We start from the raw sequence: 20,627 nt of genomic DNA on the forward strand, positions 1-20,627 counted from the left end.
AGATATTGTCATTTTATCGGCCATCTGTTCTCTATAACGCTCTTTTTCTGTGACTTGTGATTACCAACCATATAAAACCTTATTAGTGGAGATCCATCATAGATTGTCCATACACATCATGTCATTCCCAATCCTGACCTCTTACTAAACAGATGTTTGTTTGTTTTTTACTTTAAATTGCGTAGAACATTTCCTTAGTTACTGGCTATAAGAATAGGTGGATATACAAATATCCTCCAAGATGAATCCATGAGTTTAATATATGTTTAAAAGTCCAAAAATGTGATCCTTCCTGGCCTGGCATCCCGATTAGGTCATATAGCTCCCATGTACCCTCAGAGAATGAGTATTAAATATGTACATGTATAAAGTATACTGCATAATAAACATTGTCCTAAGGAATTATATGAATCATTAACCAGAAAGCTGCTCCAGGAAGGATCCAATTTTTTGAACTTTATGCATATAATGAAACGAGACCATTTAATTGGTATCCACAGCAGCAGCCCCCTTACAGAAACACTGCTAAACTGCATACAACGGTGATTGCAGCTAGCAAAGGATCCTCATACATACAGAGCTAAACAGTCCTGTTGTACTCTTTACGTGTGCTTAGTGCCATAAATTAAATGACATTTAGCCTCGATTGGGACAAATTTAGGGTAAATTCTCAGCAAATTAAGATTCTATGAAAACCTCATGACCACAAATCATTCTTTGATCTGATACATTTTTATCAGTTCAGTATTTTTTATAAGACACACTGGTTATCTGTCCAACTGTTACCTATAGCGTTTTTAGGAATAAATGCTGTGTTATTTTGCATCACTTTTCCTGGTGTTTTTTTCCTTTTTGGTTTTTTTTGTTTTGTGGTCCGATGCTTACAGTAAGTCAAATTGCCCAAAAAGTTTTAATTCAAGGGGTTTTTACAAGCCCAAAAAAGCATGCGTTAGGGTACTTTCACACCAGCGTTATTCTTTTCCGGCGCTGAGTTCCGTCCTAGGGGCTCAATACTGAAAAAAAAACAGTTTTATCCTAATGCATTCTGAATGGAGAGCAATCCGTTCAGGATGCATCAGGATGTCTTCAGTTCAGCGGTTTTAATGCTGCGGTTTTATCTCCGTCCAAAAATTCCGGAACGCTTGCCGGAATGCCGGATCTGGCATTTTTTCCCATTGACATGCATTAATGCCGGATCTGGCCCCGCGGTCTGCGCATGGTCAGACTGCAAAAAATGTGAAAAAAAAAAAAGCAAAAATGGCACCGGAGAGACGGATCTGGCATTTCAATGCATTTGTCATACGGATCAGGATCCTGATCCGTCTGACAAATGCCATCAGTTTGCATACGTTTTGACGGATCCGGCAGGCAGTTCCGGCGACGGAACTGCCTACCGGAATCCTCTGCCGCAAGTGTGAAAGTAGCCTTAAAGGGGTTGTGCAGCCTGTTTATATTGATGACCTATCCTCATGACAGGTCATCAGTATCTGATTGCTGGGGTCCGACACCCGGGAACCCCACCCATCAGCTGTTTGACTTGTAATTAGTCAGAAGCATTTCTCTGGGGGATTTGGCATGGTCATCCATTGACTCCCTAGTCATCTTTTATGATATTTTTGCTGCAGGGAATGTGAACATGTTGGCATCTCCCCTGATGGTAGCGGCTCAATACTGGAGTGATCATGGGTAGTCTGAGGGGGACAAACCTTTTTCTCTTTTTCTAGAACTAGTGAGAGGGAATAAAAATGAGAATTAGAAATCTACAGCCGAGAATTAGGCTCTGTTCACACATAGCTTCTGTTTATGACCACTGCTTTTTTTAGCTGATGGACCCCCAATGACTTTAATGTGGGCTAATGCGGTTTTGATATTTTTAATAGCAAAAATAACTCTGCAGACTGCATTCTTGCTGCTGGATAAACCCAAACGTTGCATGAAACCTGAACAGCATGTGTGAACAGAGACTTTGTTAATGGAAGAAACAGCATATTGGTGAGATGAAATAAAAATCTTATGACCATATCATATGACAGATTCTATAAAAGGTTATTCCCGTCTTGACATTTATGACATATCCACGTGACCTCTGGCACTAGCACCTACTTTGAGACCCCCGTCTTACGGCTGCTGTGAATAGAGAGGAGGCTGTATATGCACAGCTCGCTGCCTTCACATCTATGCGAGCTCTGAAAATAGCCAAGTAAGCATGCTTAGCTAGTTTTTTGGAACTCCCATAGAAGTGATCCCCTCCATTCACCATAGTCGTAAGAGAAGGGTCTGGGACCCCCGTTCTTGAGATAGAGGTGGATATGCCATAAATGTCAAGATGGGAATAACCCCTAGGGTAGGTTCACATCTGCACTAAAGGTAATCCAGTAGTCTGTTCCAGCAGAGCAGAGCCGGATACCACCAGATCCCTGTTGACTATAATAGGAACCAGTGGCTTTTAGGAATAAATTCCGGCTTTTGGCATTTATACCGAAAAGCCCATTATAGTCGGGTAATATCCAGATGGGGTAACTCCGGTAGTCTGTTCCTCCATACACAGGTCAATTTGCCCCTGATCTGATCGCAATTGAACCAGTGATGCCAAAAACAGAATGATTTGCAAAAATGCATGTATAGGTTATCAGTAGGATTCTCAGATTTACGCAAATATCAGATATTTCATATCCTAAGCAGAAGCTTTCTTATGCCAAAGGGAGCTGCTAGAGAAAGACTGTACCCATCACCACACACTCCCTGCCCCCCGGCCATCGCCTTGTGTTATTGTTCCCTTAGATCTCCCCTTGCTTGGCTCTGTGTAAATTGCTAACAGGCTTCTCACTTTCGCTGTCTGAGCTTCCCGCTTCTCTCTTTCTCCTCCGCACGCTGCAGATGATACTAACCTTCTAACGGGCTTTGATATCCCGGATGATACAGAAAAAAGGGCTGATGATGAGTTTGATCCTATTCCGGTACTGGTTTCCAAAAACTCCCAAGGTAAGACAGAAAAGGGAGATGATCAGTGGGTCGAGGATTTTAATGGTGCAAACAATCATACGCAGAGCTGATTTTCTTCTGGCATTAAGGGGTTAAAGCTATGCATTGACTTATTCTACTTTTTAGTTGGATTTGTACCTTTAACTAAATTGCAAGTTGATTTATAAAAAAAAAGTGCCACAAGTAACATTCACAGTTATAAGACACGGGCGAGACCTTTGTGTCTACAAGGCCATGTTATAAACTAGAATTGAGTGAAGTCATATGATTGATTCCCTAGGATGTTGTCTCGTAGCCTTCAAGCATTGGCCCAAATCCTTCCTCTGTGTACTGATCAATCACATTGACGGTTTACGTATTGTCAAAATATTTGTGAATGTTACCCAATGCCTTTTTTTTTTTTTTATATTGTATCGACCTGATCTTATTGGTAAATTTTTTTTATTTATTTATGTTTTGCTCAGCTTTGTAAGATGTTTTCTCATTCAATGAGAAAACCTCTGTGAGATTTAAGATCCAAGATGCCACCAGTTTCCCTCACCAGTGCCTCCTAATAAAATGCTGTCCACACTGGTCAGGGCTTTCCGTTCTCCTGATCAGTTTAATGACCGGACATCAGTATTGGCATAAGACCTGCATTTGTGGGCCATTAGGAAGAAGTTATGACAAAAGCCAAAATGACAACAAGCAAACCAAGTCATATATAACTGGTGCCACCCTTTGTTAGAGGTATGGACACCTTTTGGGGCAATTTTTTTTTATCATTTCAGTTTTCTCATTTTGTGATACAAATAATTTTTTTCAGTTGGTCTTTATTAAAAATGTTCAGCCATTTTTTAGATACAGAGGTTAAAAAAAAAACAGTCTGTGTGCAGAGTATTACTTCTCAGTCCCGTCAGCTTACAGCTCATGAGAAGCCTTATCTCTGATCTCCTAATCCCATAAACACTCATTTAAGCTATATACTTATCAGTTTAATAAGAGTTTAGCTATAATGGATACTTATGAACTCAGGAGATCAAGCTATCGGGTTTCCCTTGAGGTGTCAGCTGACAGGACTGAGATGTGGTACTCTGCAAACAGACTTGTTAACCCCTGTATCTCAAAGATGGCTGAACTTTTTTTTTTAATAAAGACTATTTTGAAAAAATTATCTTTAGCCCATAATGAGTAAAATGCAATCATAAAAAAGCCCCAGAGGTCTCCATAGCCTTTAAGCACTGGCAGATAAAACTGTCTAAAACAGTAGGTATAACTTTTTGCGCCAAATTGAGACACCTTTTTGTGCCATAGCCAAGGCGCAAACATAATAGTAAATCTGGGCCAGTGTATATGGAGTCCCTGCAGTTTTGTACTACAGGGAACCTGTCATCAACTTTATGCTGGAGAGCAGGAATAACTAGGACTCTTCTCAGGTGGCTGTGACTCTTTTCCAGGTCTAGTCTGCAATGATTGTGATGTTGGTTCTCGGCAACCACTTACTTTTAGGCCTCTTTTACACTTGCGTTGTCCGGATCAGTCGTGCACTCCATTTGCCGGAGGTGTCCGTCTTCAAAATGCGTTCAGTGTTACTATGGCACCCAGGACGCTATTAAAGTCCTGGCTGCCATAGTAGTAGTGGGGAGCAGGGGAGCAGTATACTTATAGTCCGTGCGGCTCCCGGGGCGCTCCAGAATGACGTCAGAGCGCCCCATGCGCATGGATGACGTGATCCATGCGATCACGTCATCCATGTGCGTGGGGCGCCCTGACGTCACTCTGAAGCGCCCCGAGAGCCGCACGGACGGTAAGTATGCTGCTCCCCCGCTCCCCACTACACTTTACCATGGCAAACAGGACTTTAGCGTCCTGGCAGCCATGGTAACCATTCAGAAAAAGCTAAACGACGTTAAGGCCGGATCCGGATTAATGCCTTTCAATGGGCATTAATTCCGGATCCGGCCTTGCGGCAAGTGTTCAGGATTTTTGGCCGGAGCAAAAAGCGCAGCATGCTGCAGCATTTTCCGTTCCGGAACTGAAGGCATCCTGATGCATCCTGAACGGATTTCTCTCCATTCAGAATGCATTAGGATAATCCTGATCAGGATTCTTCCAGCATAGAGCCCCGACGACGGAACTCTATGCCGGAACACAACAACGCAAGTGTGAAAGAGCCCTTAACTTTTAAATTACAGACCACTGAAATCAACTCACCTGTCTCTAATTTATACTGCCGTTAGTATGGACAGCATAAAGTTGATGACAGGTTCCCTTTAAGTCTGCCTGTATGTCCATGATGCCACCACATGGCCTCCTCTAGAAATAAAGCTTTAGTGATAAGACCTCCTTTGGAGCATTATTTATTTATTTTCTATTGGATTCATGTAACGCTCAGCTACAAGAGGGACCCAGCGACTTCTAAATCTTGAAGCTGCATGAAACCTTTACAAAAAGAAGAGATCAATGTATCTATTAGTTTGAATCCTAAAAATGCATTGATTTAAGGTAAAGCTCTGTATAACCAGCTGGTAAGTCTGTGAATGCATTAACCCCCTATATGCCAGAACATATTGCACTGCTTAACTCTACCTGCTTAAAAGGCAAATTAATTGTAGTATTAAGGCCCGTTCACATTCAGCATTTTAATTGCCGACGCAAATATTTATCCTTCTCCCCTCTGAAATCTATAAAAAACACAAAGGAGATTGGCTTTAAAAATGCTAGATGTGAACAAGTCCTGGTGGCTAACTTTTATGTATTACTGCTGTCTCTGCCCCCTCTCATTTCTGCGCTCTCACCTTTTGCTCAAGCTTTCTCTGTTTTTTCCAGACACCTACTGATTCGCTCTCTTTCCCCCACTTTCCAGGTCCTCACTCTAATAACAGCAGTGGGAACTCTGATTCCAGCCTACCAAACATGACCAGGTCACTTCTACTGGTGGATCAGCTCATAGACTTGTAAAGGCGCACATGCTAGCGAAGCCCACTATCCTCCCTTCCCCCACAGAGGAGTAACCCTGCATATATATATAGATAGATAGATAGATATATGTACATCTCTTTATTTTTTATTTCGACCTTCTGTGCACATCCGTATAGTGTGGATCTGCTATGGAGCCTCTGGCTGACTCTGAATACATATCCTTACCGCCTTTTTTTTTTTATTTCGTCGTGTACAAACTGCTTCCGTCTTAAGCGACAGAAAGACCTGTGTGGTGGAAGGACTGTGCGAGATGGACGACTGAGTGTCGGGTGGGAGATGAAAGAAAATCCGTTGTGCTTAAGCTGTGGAAATGCTATTGCTCCATGTTTCTTGTTCAGTATACTTCTGGATGTACTGGAAGAAATTTCTGCAGGCCTCTAATTTGTCACCCTGAGATATTCGGGACGGAACATAACTCCTTCAGGATTGGTTGTATAAGGGAACAGCTTGTGACCTTTTGACATTGAGGATTGCAATGCTATCGATCTTGCCTAAACTACTCAGTGTTAGTACTCATATCTCAGGAAGCAGAGCACATTAGGGTTTCTGCTTAACAGAGTTCACCACCCAAATTTATTTTTAGAAAAATCTGATTAATAATGCAGGCTCGGATGGGGAATGGCATGGCTTGACATGAGTAATGTGAGACAACAGGATGCTATGGTACACATTCCGATAGCTAAAGCCTTTTTAAATGGGGTTGTCAGGCAGCATATACCTACCAACTGGTCAAGACTGATACTAAGTTTAGGATTAAAAAAAAAAGGGTCAAAAAGGCTTGCCATGTCCCTGTATCTTGTAATGCTAATCAGATTTTTGTAAGAATAAATTGAAGTGGAGACCTTTAAAATTTTTGTGTTATCGGCGGCTGCACAACCCGGCAACAGCAGTTCTTGGAACCTAAGGAAAGGTGTCCTATACCGCACACAAAGTCCTAAACTGAAAACTCAAGGTATCTACGAAGTTAATGGATGTATGTCCTCTACTTTGTTACATATGTGCTTTTCTCTCGGTACCTCTGTTTCCTCTGACATATTTAATGAAAGAATAAAGAAAAGTATTTCAGAATTTATTACTTAGTGCTAGTAAACCGTGGAGATTCATAGACTGATAAGCTTAAAGGGTTTTTTCGAGATTCCGATCCTCTGGATAGGCCATGCGTATATGATCAGTGGCGTTCCGACACCCTGGACCCCGCCGATCAGCTGTTTGAGAAGGCCCGGCGCTAACAGTCCTGGGTGTCGGACGAGAGGATAGGTAAATCAGTATAAAAATCTCGGAAAACCCTTTTAAATGAAGTGAGTTTGTAATAATTTGCTTTTATGACATGTCAGTGTGCCATGCCACAATGGTGGAGACCTATCAGCTAGTCTCAAGACCCAAGAGGGGATAGTTCCAGTTCCATCTTCCATTAAGACCATTCATAGGAAGCCTTTCATTGATCTTCATGCACAGTTCACAACCAAATCTCTACTGAAGTTGGGGGACAAGGGGGTCCATTCTTGGCCCAGCTGCCAGACTTCCACCTTTTTGATTTTTTTGACTTATTTAACTGACTTGTCTTGAAAGGCAAATATTATAAAATCAAGTCTGGTGCAATAGATTTTGTCATATGAAAGACTCAGAACGTGAGAGGTTCTGAAATCACTGTATAATATATCATATTGAAGCAGGGTATATAAATATATAGGCCTTTATGGTAAGTGGCGAGCCGTGTGCATGATCTAATGAGTGATATGTATGATGTATGTCGTGACGGGAATGGTTTACCAAAGCTTGCTATGCAAACTAGACCTCTTCTGTAAGCTTACGGTTTACATTGCACATGATTTGCTTAAAAAGCATTGGTTTCATCGTTATATAACAAGTATCAGAGGAGCAGAAGGCTTCATTAACTTTTCTAAATATCAATTCTTGAAAGGTAGCATGAGGTTATGAAACTTAAGAACTTTTTGAGTCTGCAGTAGACAGATTTGCCTTTTACTTGTGTGGAGCATGATTTTTGTGCATAAAAAATAACTCCCTGTATATTAGGAGATCTGTATAAAACACTATAAAATTTGAAGGGTGGAAAAGTGAGTGCGGTTTTGCCTCCCTAGTAATTTCCGGAAGCCATGGACATCATTAAAGTTTCCTGTGATGGTTCAACACATTTCCCTGCCATCCGTTTCCATGAATGAGGAGGATGCAGAGACATATCCTTGTCCTACTTGCTTCGACTTTTCTGTATGGAGACTAAAACATTTACAAGACAATATCATAGCCTCTAAGAAGAAGATGTAGAAAGGCAGCTAAGGCTGTAGGCTGTATGTCAGAAAATTGAGACTGGGTCAAAAGTCTGCTCCATAAATTGGTGCATGAGGAGTCACAACATCCAGTCCAATCAAGATAGATGAGCTCTTAGCTTACTTTTTTTGATCCAGAAGAAGTTGTAAAACCTCTAAGGGATGAGTCAAATAATTCATTCCATGGCGATCTGACTGGATCAACAAACCATACAATGATCAGCTCACTACCTGTCTCCAATCTGTGCTTGGGTTCTTGGGAAATCAATCTTCCAAAACTTCACAAGGAGAGAAATGTCCAGCACTAAATCCAGATTCTTAATAAAATACGTAAAAATTTATCTAAGTCTTTATAAAATCCATAATACAAAAACAGGAACCCAACAGTCGGGTCTACACGTTTCAGATTACTGAATCATGAATAAGGTTTCCAAAATGTGTATTACGCGTTTTGAATTACTGAATCCAGCTAATGAATAAGGATTCAGTAATACGAAATGCATTGACCTGTCTTTGGGGTTCCTGTTTTTGTGTTATCGATTTTGTGAAGATTTCGATTTTTTTTTTTCCAAGAATCCGGATTTGGTGCTGGATATTTCTCTCCTTGGGAACAACTTTAGACGCTTCACTGCAGCTTACACTTACACTTGCACTTCACTCCTAAGTAAATTCAGAAAGAAACTGTGGGACTCGCTTTTTATGGCATCCAGTTTGGTAGTTGAGGACTCCATTTGGAATGTCATAATCTAAATGGGGCATTTCTCAGATGCCGTAATCAGAGTGCACTTTTCTGGTTCCCCTTAAAATGAACAAAAAGGCCGGCGCGAAAAAAAAAAACTTGACGAAAGTGTTCAAAATAGAATATCACAGTGTGCAATGTTGTAGAGTAGATGCCAAAAATATGCATAATGTCACTAGCAAATGGGCAAAACCAGTCATTCTGATATTGTCTTACTCCAAAAATTGGAGACCTTCATCTATTAACATTGCAGGATGTCCCTGCATAAGATATCAGTCTGTGGATCCGCCATCTCTTACATTGCACTGGTGACCTGGACCTCTTTAATCTACAAGGGGGATACCTGCGTGAGCCGATATTCTATAATTTTTTGTTATTTATAATAGTATTTAATGCTGTATCTGTGAGTATGTGTGTGCGTGCGCGTGTCCTACAAGATCAGTGTAACTTTTGTTTGTGCAGATGTCCGTGAGAGTTTCCTATATATCTGTACACTGTACACAAGATGTACAAGTTGTTGGGTGGCCTATCTCTGTATGTCTCCGGGAAGCTCTCCATGCAATGTCCTGGATTTTGCTGTCTGTATATAGAATTATAAGCCTTCGAAGTCTGTGGGGATCTCCTCTGTATAACAAATTTCTACCTGTTTCCAATACACTGATCTTACTTTATTCTTCTGTATTGAATGGAAAGGGGAAAAAAAAAAAAAAAAGTTTTCTCAACCCGAGAGCATTATCATTATTGTAGGCAAAAAAATATAAAAAATCCTTTAGTGAAGTGATTGGTAGAATTTTGACTTGTGTATATATAAATATATAAATATATTTTAGTTCATGCTCCTCTCCCTACTTCAGTTCAGATCCCTCCAGGTCTATGTTTTTCCAAAAAAAAAAAGTATAAAAAAAAATTTAAGTAGAGATGGAAATAAAAGCAAAAATATGGCATTTACAACCTGCACATTTCCTGATTGTATAGTAGATTCCAATCTATTTCTGTGAATTAAAGTATTTTAAAGAATGGCAATGGCCTTGGACTTGAGTGGTTTTAATTATTTAGATTTATGCAAAGTTTCTTTTCTACAACACCTAATATTAATAAATGCGGATAGTGATAAAATAAAAATCATATTCAAGGTTCACAAAATAAAACTAACGAGTGTCTGTCTGTGACACTGTGGCAACACTTTCTGCCCCTGTGTTCTGGCAGCTCAGTGTCATCATAGGGACACTGGGCATCGGCAACTACTGTGTTTCCCCGAAAATAAGACAGTCTTTCTTATATTTATTTTTCCTCAAAAAAACACACTATGGCTTATTTTCAGGGGATGTCTTATGGCTTATTTATCAGGGATCCTGTGAGAACTGGGTCCAATCTGCACACTGATGCTGAGGAGACTTTTACTTTAACTTTCTCCCTCAGCTTGCTGTGCACAGAACGACCGGGACCTGACAGGGCGAGCCGACCGTGTTGATGTGGCTGCCCGCAACTCTCCCAGATGTGGGGCAGATGAGACAGCAGCTGTCACGATGGGGTACAGTAGGTGAGACAGCACCTACAGCGGCTGTCACAATGCGGCAGATGAGAAGGGCTGCCAGCGTCTTCTTTACCGCTCTGCGCCGGTACATAGCCACGCCCATCACTATGGCTTATTTTCGGGTTAGGTCTTATATTGAGCATATAAGCCGCAACCATGCTACGGCTTATTTTATGGGCATGTATTATTTTTGGGGAAACACAGTAGTTGGATCTCTTCTTACATATTCTTACCTGTGATAGAAAATTGAAAAGTTGAATTCCAATTGATTGCTACAAGTTCTTCTTCATTTCCTTAGGCTCTCCTTTAAAGGACGCACATGGAGAGCCAAAATTGTCGACGCAATTTTGTTAAAAGGGTTCTCCCAGGATTTTCGTACTGATGGCCTATCTTCAGGATAGGAAATCAAAAAAGGATTGGCAGGAGTCCAACTCTTGGCACCCCAGCCGATCAGCTGTATGAAGAGAATGCAGCGCTCTGTCAGCGCTTAGACCTTTCCTAGGCCAGTGACGTCATGTTCATTGGTCACATGGCCTAGGCGCTGCTCAGTCTGATTCATGCTATACCAAGCACAGCTGCTATCAAATGGACGGAGCTGTGCTTAGTAAGCTGCGATGAGGCGACGTTGCTCACTGGAGATCCAGTGAGTGCCATGGCTTCCTCAGACAAATGCTCGGCAGAAGTGCTGGCAGTTGGATCCATCTTATATTGATCACCTATCCTGAGGATAGGCCATGAATATCAAAATCCCAGAGAACCCCTTGAAAATTACATTTTTCTTTATCGTTCCTCCCGCACTTTCATTTATAGCAGGACATTGTCACATATTTTCCTTATCTGGTTGCAATCTATACCATTGTCCATCCTGGTCTTCTTGTTTCATCCACAAGATGGGTTCTTTACAACCTGGTCAAAGCACAAATCTGTCTCCTGCAGTGTACACATTGTAGAAAACAACCAAAACAGGCTTCCGTCCCACTACTTTCCACTTCCTGTTCCGTGTTCAACCAATCACTGGCTGAGGTCAGCCACAGCTGTGGCCAATGATTGGCGTTTCTTGTTGCGAGTAGGGACCAGAGCTAAAACAGAAGCATCAGGGGAATAGGTAAGGTGAGTATGCTTTCTTTTTATTTTTAAGCCCTTGTGAGTCAAATCAATACTACTAGACCCGGGATCAGCAACCTTCCGCACTCCAGCTGCTGTGAAACTACAACTCCCAGCATGCCACATGCTCAGCTGTTCTTCTAACTCCAATAGAAGTGAATAGGGCATTATGAGAGTTTCGGAACAGCTGGAGTGCCGAAGGTTGCCTATCCCTTCACTAGACAGTCCCATGAAGCCTTCTTTGGATAAAACTAGAAATCTCTTCATCCACGTTTTCATAAGGCCTTTTGCACACAACTATATCCGTATTGCGGTCCCATCAGTCCCATGGCAGTGTAGTGTGAAAATCTGTTGAGGATCGTTCAGGTCAGTAACAGTTATACTGTATACGATAGGTCTCGTCTTATAATACAATATACAATTGCCATGTGCAGAAAATACCAGGACAGGTGGGTTTGCGTTCATGATATCAGTAATCACTGGACAAAGCTGAGACTTCTCTTTGCAATGGGCACCAGTCTGGTGTGCATGCACAAGGAGACTCCAGATTATTCTCTCTTCTGACCTCATCTTCTCATGGCTACTTCTTAGCATTTCTTCCCAAATACTAATTACCTGCAATTCCTAACTTCAAGGTAAGCTTTCTTCTTTGAGTGTTATGTTGGTTCCTGTGTATTATACATCAACTCCTGGCTTCACATGTAATGTGTAGGATGATGAAATGACCTTTAAACTCTTCCATAAATTCCATAATTGTGACCAGTGAAACCATCCAAAATCTCATTTTATAGCTATGGCCACACAGGCAGAATTTCCATCACTGAATTTGCAGTGATTCTGCTGCAAAATCTGTATGTACTGTACGTGTATTACACGACTTGTCAAGAACTGTCAGCGGAGTTCATCTTATGTATTATAAAGGGTCAAATCCGTATCATTAATTCACATGATGCTGATCTAAAGGGGTTTTCTGGGAGTACAATATTGATCACCTATGTTTAGGATAGGTCATAAATATGAGAAAGGCGGTGGGTTTGATTCCCTTCACCCCTGCCGATTAGCTGTTTGAAGACAGAGGGCCACTGCCTTTTCGCAGCTTACCAAGCACAGGGCCGTCTGTTGGATAGCGCATGTGCTAGGTATATCAGCTCAGCCCTATTCATTTGTGACTGATGAATGTGACACGGCCTAGGAGGAGGCCTAAGTGCTTAAAAAGCGCTGTGGCCACTTTATACAGCTGATAGGCGGGGGTGCCTGGAGTCCTGAGTATAGGTCCTCAATATGAAAACCTCTTTAAAATCCACACCACAGGACAATTTCCACTGCAGATTTTTTCCTCAGCTCACAGGCTGTGAATTTCCCATAGTTCTGCGGTGGAAAATATGCAGCATCTAAAATGGCCTTCTAGAGGGTTGGTTCTCTCAAAGAAGAGGGCCAAGGATATCCACAAGATGAAAGTGATCTGACAATTTGTAATAGATCGGGGTGGCTTTCTCAAGGAGGTGGTCTTCTGGAGAGGTTTCACTGTGCATTATGGGATGGGTTCTTGGTCGTCTCAGAAGCTGTATCAGGCACTCTGCAGTCAACTGCAAATTGATTACGGTACTTATTACTGCAATGTTGATCTGCCTACAGCTAAATGTTTTTCATCATATTACCGTATGTGTTTTTTATACTGTATCCATGTTCCCTGGCTTTCCTCTCTGCTCTTCATAATTATATTGAATTAAAGATCATCTCCAGACAATTTCTGGCAACCATTAGCTTTAGTATAATTCATTAGAAATACCAAGATAATTACAGGGAAGGAAGCCACACTTGACCTGTCAGTATAACTGAACATTTAGTAATTCTCAATAGTGGACATCTGTCATGTTTCATTACAGCACCACTATGATCTGGTATTGATTTTCTAGAATTAACATTAAATATGTTTTTTTTTTTTCCATCTACAGGTCTACTACAAGCTTCCCAGCCTTTCCATATGGGAAATGATGGGATTTTTAAAGGTCCTAGTTCTGCAGCATGTCTCTTATCATCTGAATTAGAATTAAAGCTGGAGAGTCCATCGAAAGGCCCATCTAGTTGCAGTTCATTTCACAGCAGTGAAGAAGAAGGCACTGACCATGAGCCAGACCTTTTGGATTGTAGTGGTTCCAGACCTCTCTTAATGGACTCGGATGAGGAGGAGGGGTCAAAGAAAGTTAAGGATGCAGCATTTCCCAATTCTGAAGAGCCTACTTCTAGCCAGGGCAATCCTATGTACACTCCATCAGAAAGGATGGCCCATATGCCTGCAGGAGACTTTGGTACAGAGGTAGATGTCTTTGCCACAGCGCCATTCAAAAGTTCAAAAATATCAAAGGATGATTCTGATATATTCACCAATGCTCCATTTTTCGGTAAGTCCTCAACTTCTTTAAACCAGCTGGAGGAACCTGATGTGTTCCTCAGAGCACCTTTTACAAGGAAGATTAGCGTTGAAGACCCCTCCTGTGCTCAAGCACATCATTCTGTAAAAGGAGGTGAAGTGACGGCAGTGGGAAATTCTACATTCCGAAATACTGACTTAAAGGTGGGAGGCAGTTCCATGAAGACTTCGTACACTACTGGAAACCTTTATGCACATTCCAGCAGAAGCATTGAACCAGCTGAAGCCTCTCTGTATCTAAACGCTACTAAGGAGCTACACAGTGCTGAAAACCATAAGATTCCTGGTCATGAGGCATCTCAAGAGACTGTGTTTGGGACTGTGGTAACCAAACCATTCTGCCCTCAGTCTTTATCCAAGTATTCCCGGCACTACAGTCCGCAAGAAGGACAGGCTGTGGAAGCACAGCCCATTGCTGCTTACAAAGTAGTGTCTCATTCTGCAAAAGCCTCTGTAGCTGGATCTATTCCCATCACCCCAGTGACTTATAGAACTTCAGAGGTTGCAAATGCAGATCCATTTGGCTTGGCTCCATTTCCTGCCAAAGCTGGAAGACAAAATCCGTAGTATAGGTGAAGCTATCTACCTTAGAACCCATACCTTTCTTTTTGCAGTGCACTTCCTATTAATGTATTAATCAATTCTCTGCTCTATGCTGCTCTGTGTTTCTTGTTTTGTCACAGAAGGGACTTATTCAATAAAGTGCACCTGGCACCTACACACAGTAGCTGGTCTGGGTTCATGAGGAGTTAGAAATTGTTTTAATTTTATAGTGCTGTACATTTCTCAAGTACTTGTGGCCTTGAAGTTGAGATCTTTGAGACTTTACTGTATGAAGATGTGTTGGTCTACGAGATCCCCTGGACCTCATTGAGACACAAGGAGGTTTCAGCATCTCTTTCTATGTCCTGGAGAGTCCCTTTAATTCGAATGTAGCCTGACTTCACCAGGATCCTCTGAAATCACTGTGATAAATAAATTTATACTCATGAACCATCAAACTGCATTTCCAACATGTCCTGCTAACTGTGTGTAGATGACAGATGTATTTTAGCTATCCATTTCTCGCTTTCTATTATTGTATGCCATTTCTATAATAGTTTAATGTGTTAGTGATATTTTTGATTTATTTTTTCTTCATTCAATCCTTGTCAGTGTTTAGTGTAGGGTGTATTAAGACCATAGACATTGAGGTGCCTTATTTATGGAGATGCAGGATTTCTACTGGATGTGTAGGGTTTGGTGCTCTAACAGCATCTCTTTAAAAGGGTTGCCTCATCTTAGACAATGGTGGCATATGCCACCAATATCAGGAAGTGTAGATGTGGGTACCACCTTACCCTGTCTCCAGTATGGGACCCCAAAAGTGAGCAGAAAGCAGCCGTGCACGTGCCGCTGCCCTACATTCACTTTTATAGGGCTGCTGAAAATCTTCGGAAGTCCCTTAGAGGTGAATAGAGCTTCTGAAAATAGCTAAGCATGCTCTCTTAGCTATTTTCTGGAAAGCACACCGTGCATCACTTTTGGGGGGCCCGTTCTGGAGATAGGTCTGGGTCCCACCTCTATACCACCAATGTCTAAGATGAGATAACTGCTTTAAGGCTCTAGATCAGGCTTCCTCAAACTGCGGCCCTCCAGCTGTTGCAAAACTACAACTCCCAGCATGCCCGAACAGCCTACAGGTATCAGCCTACAACAGGGCATTGTGGGAGTTGTAGTTTTACAACAGCTGGAGGGCCGCAGTTTGAGGATGCCTGCTCTAGATAAACAGGTATCCAGTGGCTCAAAACTCCACTCAAACAAGGAATGGGTGCACAAAACAATAGACTCGTCCAAATGTCAATTTAAAATGAATATACAAATATAATGGTAGGCACTCTCCACCTGGCGCTGCATGGATCAGTCAAATAGCCTTATAGTCACATGTACAACAATTTATTAGAAACTTCTAAAAATATAGTCAATAAAATAAACTAAAAACTGAAAAATCCCAGAGGTAGATACAGATATTCAATTGCAGTTGTTCATTGGTATTGTTCAAACACATATGGTGACCAATATATTGCGATCATATATCTGCATAATATATTCCAATGGCAGTATATTGATAATATCGTCTAGTTTTTATCACTTTTATGACACCAAATATGGCAGTTCTTTTTTAGACGTTCTTATTAAATAGCACATCATTGATACCCCAGGGATTCCCAATCCCGATAGGTAAGTAGCAAATCTTCTTTATGTAAAATGACTAGCCTTTCTCCACTTCTCACAAGGCACTCTGTGACATGGTATGTGCATGCATGAAATCTTTACACAGATTATTAGTTACGTTACCACTTGTAGACTTTGCGCTGCAGCGTCCACAGTTCTCCGCTGTCTGTGCCGGTCAGATTGGAATGGCACGTGATCGGGCGGCAGTCCTTACACTTGATGCGCCGGGTCCTTGAGCGGGTTGTATAGCTGCGTTTGTGGATGAAAAAGTTCCTCAATCATGCGTTTTAGGCACATACACCATGTTTGTAATTTTTGGTTGTAGAGTGATGGTTCTTCTTATTCCATGCCAAATATTGCCAAATAAATCACCAAACGCGTTTTGGAGATAAAGTTCTCCTTCTTCAGTGGTAGATAGTAATGGCAAAGTTTTTGGCTTTATAAGGGAAGTTCATTAACATCATGGCGGGATTTCGATTAATGCATAGTTTTTTCAAAAAGCTGGTATGGATCATATATATAAAAAGTGCACAAAAATCTCTGTCACGCAAATGTAAATTATTCACACATCATTACAGTGTATATTATAAATCAGAGAGCCACAAAGGACAGCAGAAAATATATACAAAAGGTCTGCTAAGAATCTACAAAAAACGGATCCATGCAGCGCCAGGTGGAGAGTGCCTACTATTATATTTGTATATAGGATCTGACGTTGGTCCACCAGCCCTAGAAATATGAGAAGGAATCCTCCATCTCTTCCTTAGATTTTATTAACTTTAATTGTATATTTTTTGTTTTAATTCTAAGTCCGTCCCCCCCCCCCCCCCCCCCCCCTTGCCTCTTTCAGTGTTCTTTCTAACATATTAAAAAGCACTTGGAAAGAATGGCTGCTGATACCTTGTACATTTTATCCACCAAATTCTCTGGCCTCATGAGTGAAGACAAAAAGTGGAGCGGGTGCCCATAGAATCCAATCCAGCTCTCATATGTCAAATGTGACCTGATTGATATGGTCAACTACTTCATGTTTTGTCAGAATTTTTTGTCAGTTTAGATTTACGCATAGGACAACTGGATTTACGGAATGCGTTTACCTTCTTCACTTACATGATGGATACACTGCTTCTGAATAGCTACCAATACTCTACCCTCTCATCTTTAATCCTAATGACTACAATTTTTTTTTTTTTTTTTTCCCCATAGATACTGTGAATCATTTGTAAGGCTAGCACAAGATATCATAATTAGGCCTTTTGCCTAAAGATTCAAGCAATTTACTGTACTGGTATCATGTAGTGTGTCTTTTTACCTTGATTTGCCTATAGAAAATGTCCAGCATGATGTTATTTTAAAGGGGTTTTCCAGGAGTTTTATACGGATGACCTATCCTCAGGTCTGATCGGTTGAGGTCCGAAACCCGGGACCCCTGCTGATCAGCTGTTTGAGAAGGCAGCGGCGTTCGCAGTAGCGCTTAAGTATTTGAGCTCAGCCCCATTCACTTCTACAGGCCTGAGCTGTGCCTAGGCCATGTGACCAATGAACGTGACGCCACATGGCCTAGGCAAAGCTGGAGAAGGCTGCCACGCTACTGCAAACGTGGGTGCCGTCTCAAACAGCTGATCGGTGCAGTCCTGGGTGTCAGACCCCCACTGATCGGATACTGATGACCTATCCTGAGGATATCTCATCAGTATAAAAGTCTTGGGAAACTCCTTTAAAACCAAAATTCTGTGCTGATCAATTTCTTTATATATCTTTATAGCACTCTGAGGTCTGTTTTTCTGTTACAGAGCTCCAAATTCCCTGCATAGACAGTTCGGTGATAAATTCTTACTCCGCACAGCAACCACTAGGGGGAGCCTACTGCAAACAATTTTATAATTGAGTTCAATGTATATTTAGTATTCAGTAAGTTTCCTTTAGTTTTGTATGCAGTAAGCCTAGAAGGTTGTCATTTAAATCTATAGTGATGCAGGTTAGGCTACTTTCACACTGGCGTTTTGATTTCCGTTTGTAAGATCCGTTTCAGGGCTGTCACAAGCGGTCCAAAACGGATCAGTTTTGCCCTAATGCATACTGAATTGATAAGGATCCGCTCAGAACGCATCAGTTTGCCTCCGTTCCACCTCCATTCCGCTCTGGAGGTGGACACCAAAATACTGCCTGCAGCATTTTGGTGTCCGCCTGACGATGCGGAGGCAAACGGATCCGTCCTGACACACAATGGAAGTCAATGGGGATGGATCCGTTTTCACTGACACAATATGGCACAATAGAAAATGGATCCGCCCCCCATTGACTTTCAGTGGTGTTCAAGATGGATCCGTTTTGGTTATGTTAAAGGTAATACAAATGGATCTGTTCTGAACGGATGCAGACGGTTGTATTATCTGAACGGATCCGTCTGTGCAGATCCATGACGGATCCGCAGCCTTATTTGGAGCTCTGTATAAAAAAATAAAGCTGTAAAAAATGTTGAGAAAATAGTCGGTACAGAATTTTTGAATTATGTAGAAAAAAAGATTTCCGCACCTTCTGATTTTGGTGGGACTGGATGGTTATCTAATGTGTACAGGGGACTCCTGACTATCCCCCACAAAATGATATCTGGAGAAAGAAAGGTCGAGCATGTTAGATTTCAGTGGACGATCCTCAGGGAGGAGGTGTCTGACAGCAACTTCTCCCCTCTCTCCCACATGCATGCTCGGCTGAGTTGAGAGAAATAGGTGACAGCCAAATCCGCTATTGTAGGTACATGTGCACCTTAGTTCAGGTTTGCCATGAACTTTACAAGTTGTTTGACTTGATGTGTAATTCTAAGTAAAGTTGTCACCTAGCCTTGTTCTAAGATGAGGTAGGCTGCCGAGCGTGTAAGTGAAGGTTAAGGTTGTGATAGTGACTAGATGGCATGGGTGATACCATTGCAGTCTGGATTACAATGGACTGAAACTATTAGTCAGATGTGTGTCACTGTTTTGACAGTGTCTGACAGTCCCAGGGCTTTGAGTACTTCTCGCCTCTCCTGACATGTCTGTTTTAATAACGATTTGCATTCCCCATGTAATAACCATTCTGGAGCATCAATTCTTCGAGCTCTATGCTGTGCCATTACGCTATATTTCCTGCCAGAAGTACAGCTGGGTGTTACCAGTTGGGGTTGTGTCCCTGCACAGTCTGCTACTATCCAATCAATGCTGCCAGTTTCAGACTGTGCAGAGACACACCCCCTACTGGTAACACTCAGCTGTACCTTTATACATAAACTTCTAGTAGACATAATAATGGACATAGTTATAATTATAGATACTCCAGAATGGTAATTTCAAGCCAAATACAATTATTTACTGGAAACAGACATGTCTGGAGTGGTGACAGGTCCTGAGACATGTCTGGAGTGGTGACAGGTCCTGAGACATGTCTGGAGTGGTGACAGGTCCTGAGACATGTCTGGAGTGGTGACAGGTCCTGAGCCACATCATGCTAGTGATTCAGAAGCTGCTCATCCTCTGCAAAGCTTTTCAGGGTAATTACGGTTTATATTAGGAGTAAATGGCAGGCTGTCCTACCCCTCTGCAGGTCATCCTGTTATCACTTGGAAGCAGCGCCTCAAATACTAGTCATGTAGTCCCTGATATCTGGTAATCCACTTACAGTCTTCCCATTTTTTTCCAAACATGTAAGAAGTTATTATGGCCTAATCTTTGGCTTACCTGACAATCGGTCATTTCTGGGTCATATGCCACATATTATTTTCCTCTTTTATTGCATATCATTCACTCATCATTTTAGGTATATACCTCATTGGTTAGCCCTCTAAAAAGGGACTAAAAAATATTATATTAACATTTTATTTAAAAAATTGGGTGGATGATATACTGGGTATAATTTTTTGAAGTCACTTCTAGTTTTATACTTATGACCAATCCTCGGCATAGGTCATCGGTATCTGATCGGTGGGGGTCTGACATCTGGGACCCCCACCGATCAGCTCTTTGAGTGCCGCAGCTTACCAGCTCAGCTTGAATGGGACTGAGCTGCTCCTAGGCCATTTGACCTATGAATGTGACAACACTGCAAGAAGGCTGTGGCACTCACCTGAGCAGGGTCTTCAAACATCTGATCAACAAGATTCCCAGGTGTCGGACCCCCACTGATCAGATACTGATGACTGTATAAAACCCCTTTCACTTCCTCTGGAGCTTTAGCCTGGCAGAGAGGAGTGAGCACTGCATGCAGTTCCATAAACATTGAATGGAGCAGTGGACATTTACACACACTACCTCTCCGTTCACACAAGGGACTTGGGAACCCACGTTCTCGTGATTGATGGGGCCCCAGTGATTTGTTACATGTACTTCTCCAACACTTTAAAAA

At 41.8% G+C, this 20,627-nt stretch overlaps 1 protein-coding gene and 1 long non-coding RNA gene across 15 annotated transcripts in view; one reads left to right on the plus strand and one right to left on the minus strand.

Annotated features, from left to right (window-relative positions):
- AAK1 (AP2 associated kinase 1) overlaps window positions 1-19,626 on the plus strand; it is a 112,889-nt gene extending 93,263 nt beyond the window's left edge. For 11 of the 14 annotated variants that reach the window (XM_040414436.1, XM_040414438.1, XM_040414441.1 and 8 more), the window contains one exon: window positions 13,561-15,644. In XM_040414436.1, the coding sequence (XP_040270370.1) occupies window positions 13,561-14,603 (1,043 nt within the window). In that variant the 3' untranslated portion in view covers window positions 14,604-15,644. Of the gene's footprint in view, window positions 1-2,877; window positions 2,983-5,827; window positions 8,358-13,560; window positions 15,645-17,302; window positions 18,342-18,696 lie in introns of those variants that run through there. The other 3 variants (XR_005775636.1, XM_040414437.1, XM_040414449.1) reach the window with 3 other exon arrangements.
- Window positions 1,452-9,976, minus strand: LOC120986098. Its single transcript, XR_005775637.1, has 3 exons — window positions 8,628-9,976; window positions 7,191-8,576; window positions 1,452-1,466 (listed from the first exon to the last, which is right to left on the minus strand). It is a non-coding gene; the product is annotated as an uncharacterized LOC120986098 (long non-coding RNA).
- Window positions 19,627-20,627: the final 1,001 nt, after the last annotated feature.

This window comes from Bufo bufo, chromosome 1 (assembly GCF_905171765.1).
Source record: "Bufo bufo chromosome 1, aBufBuf1.1, whole genome shotgun sequence".
Lineage (NCBI taxonomy): Eukaryota > Metazoa > Chordata > Amphibia > Anura > Bufonidae > Bufo > Bufo bufo.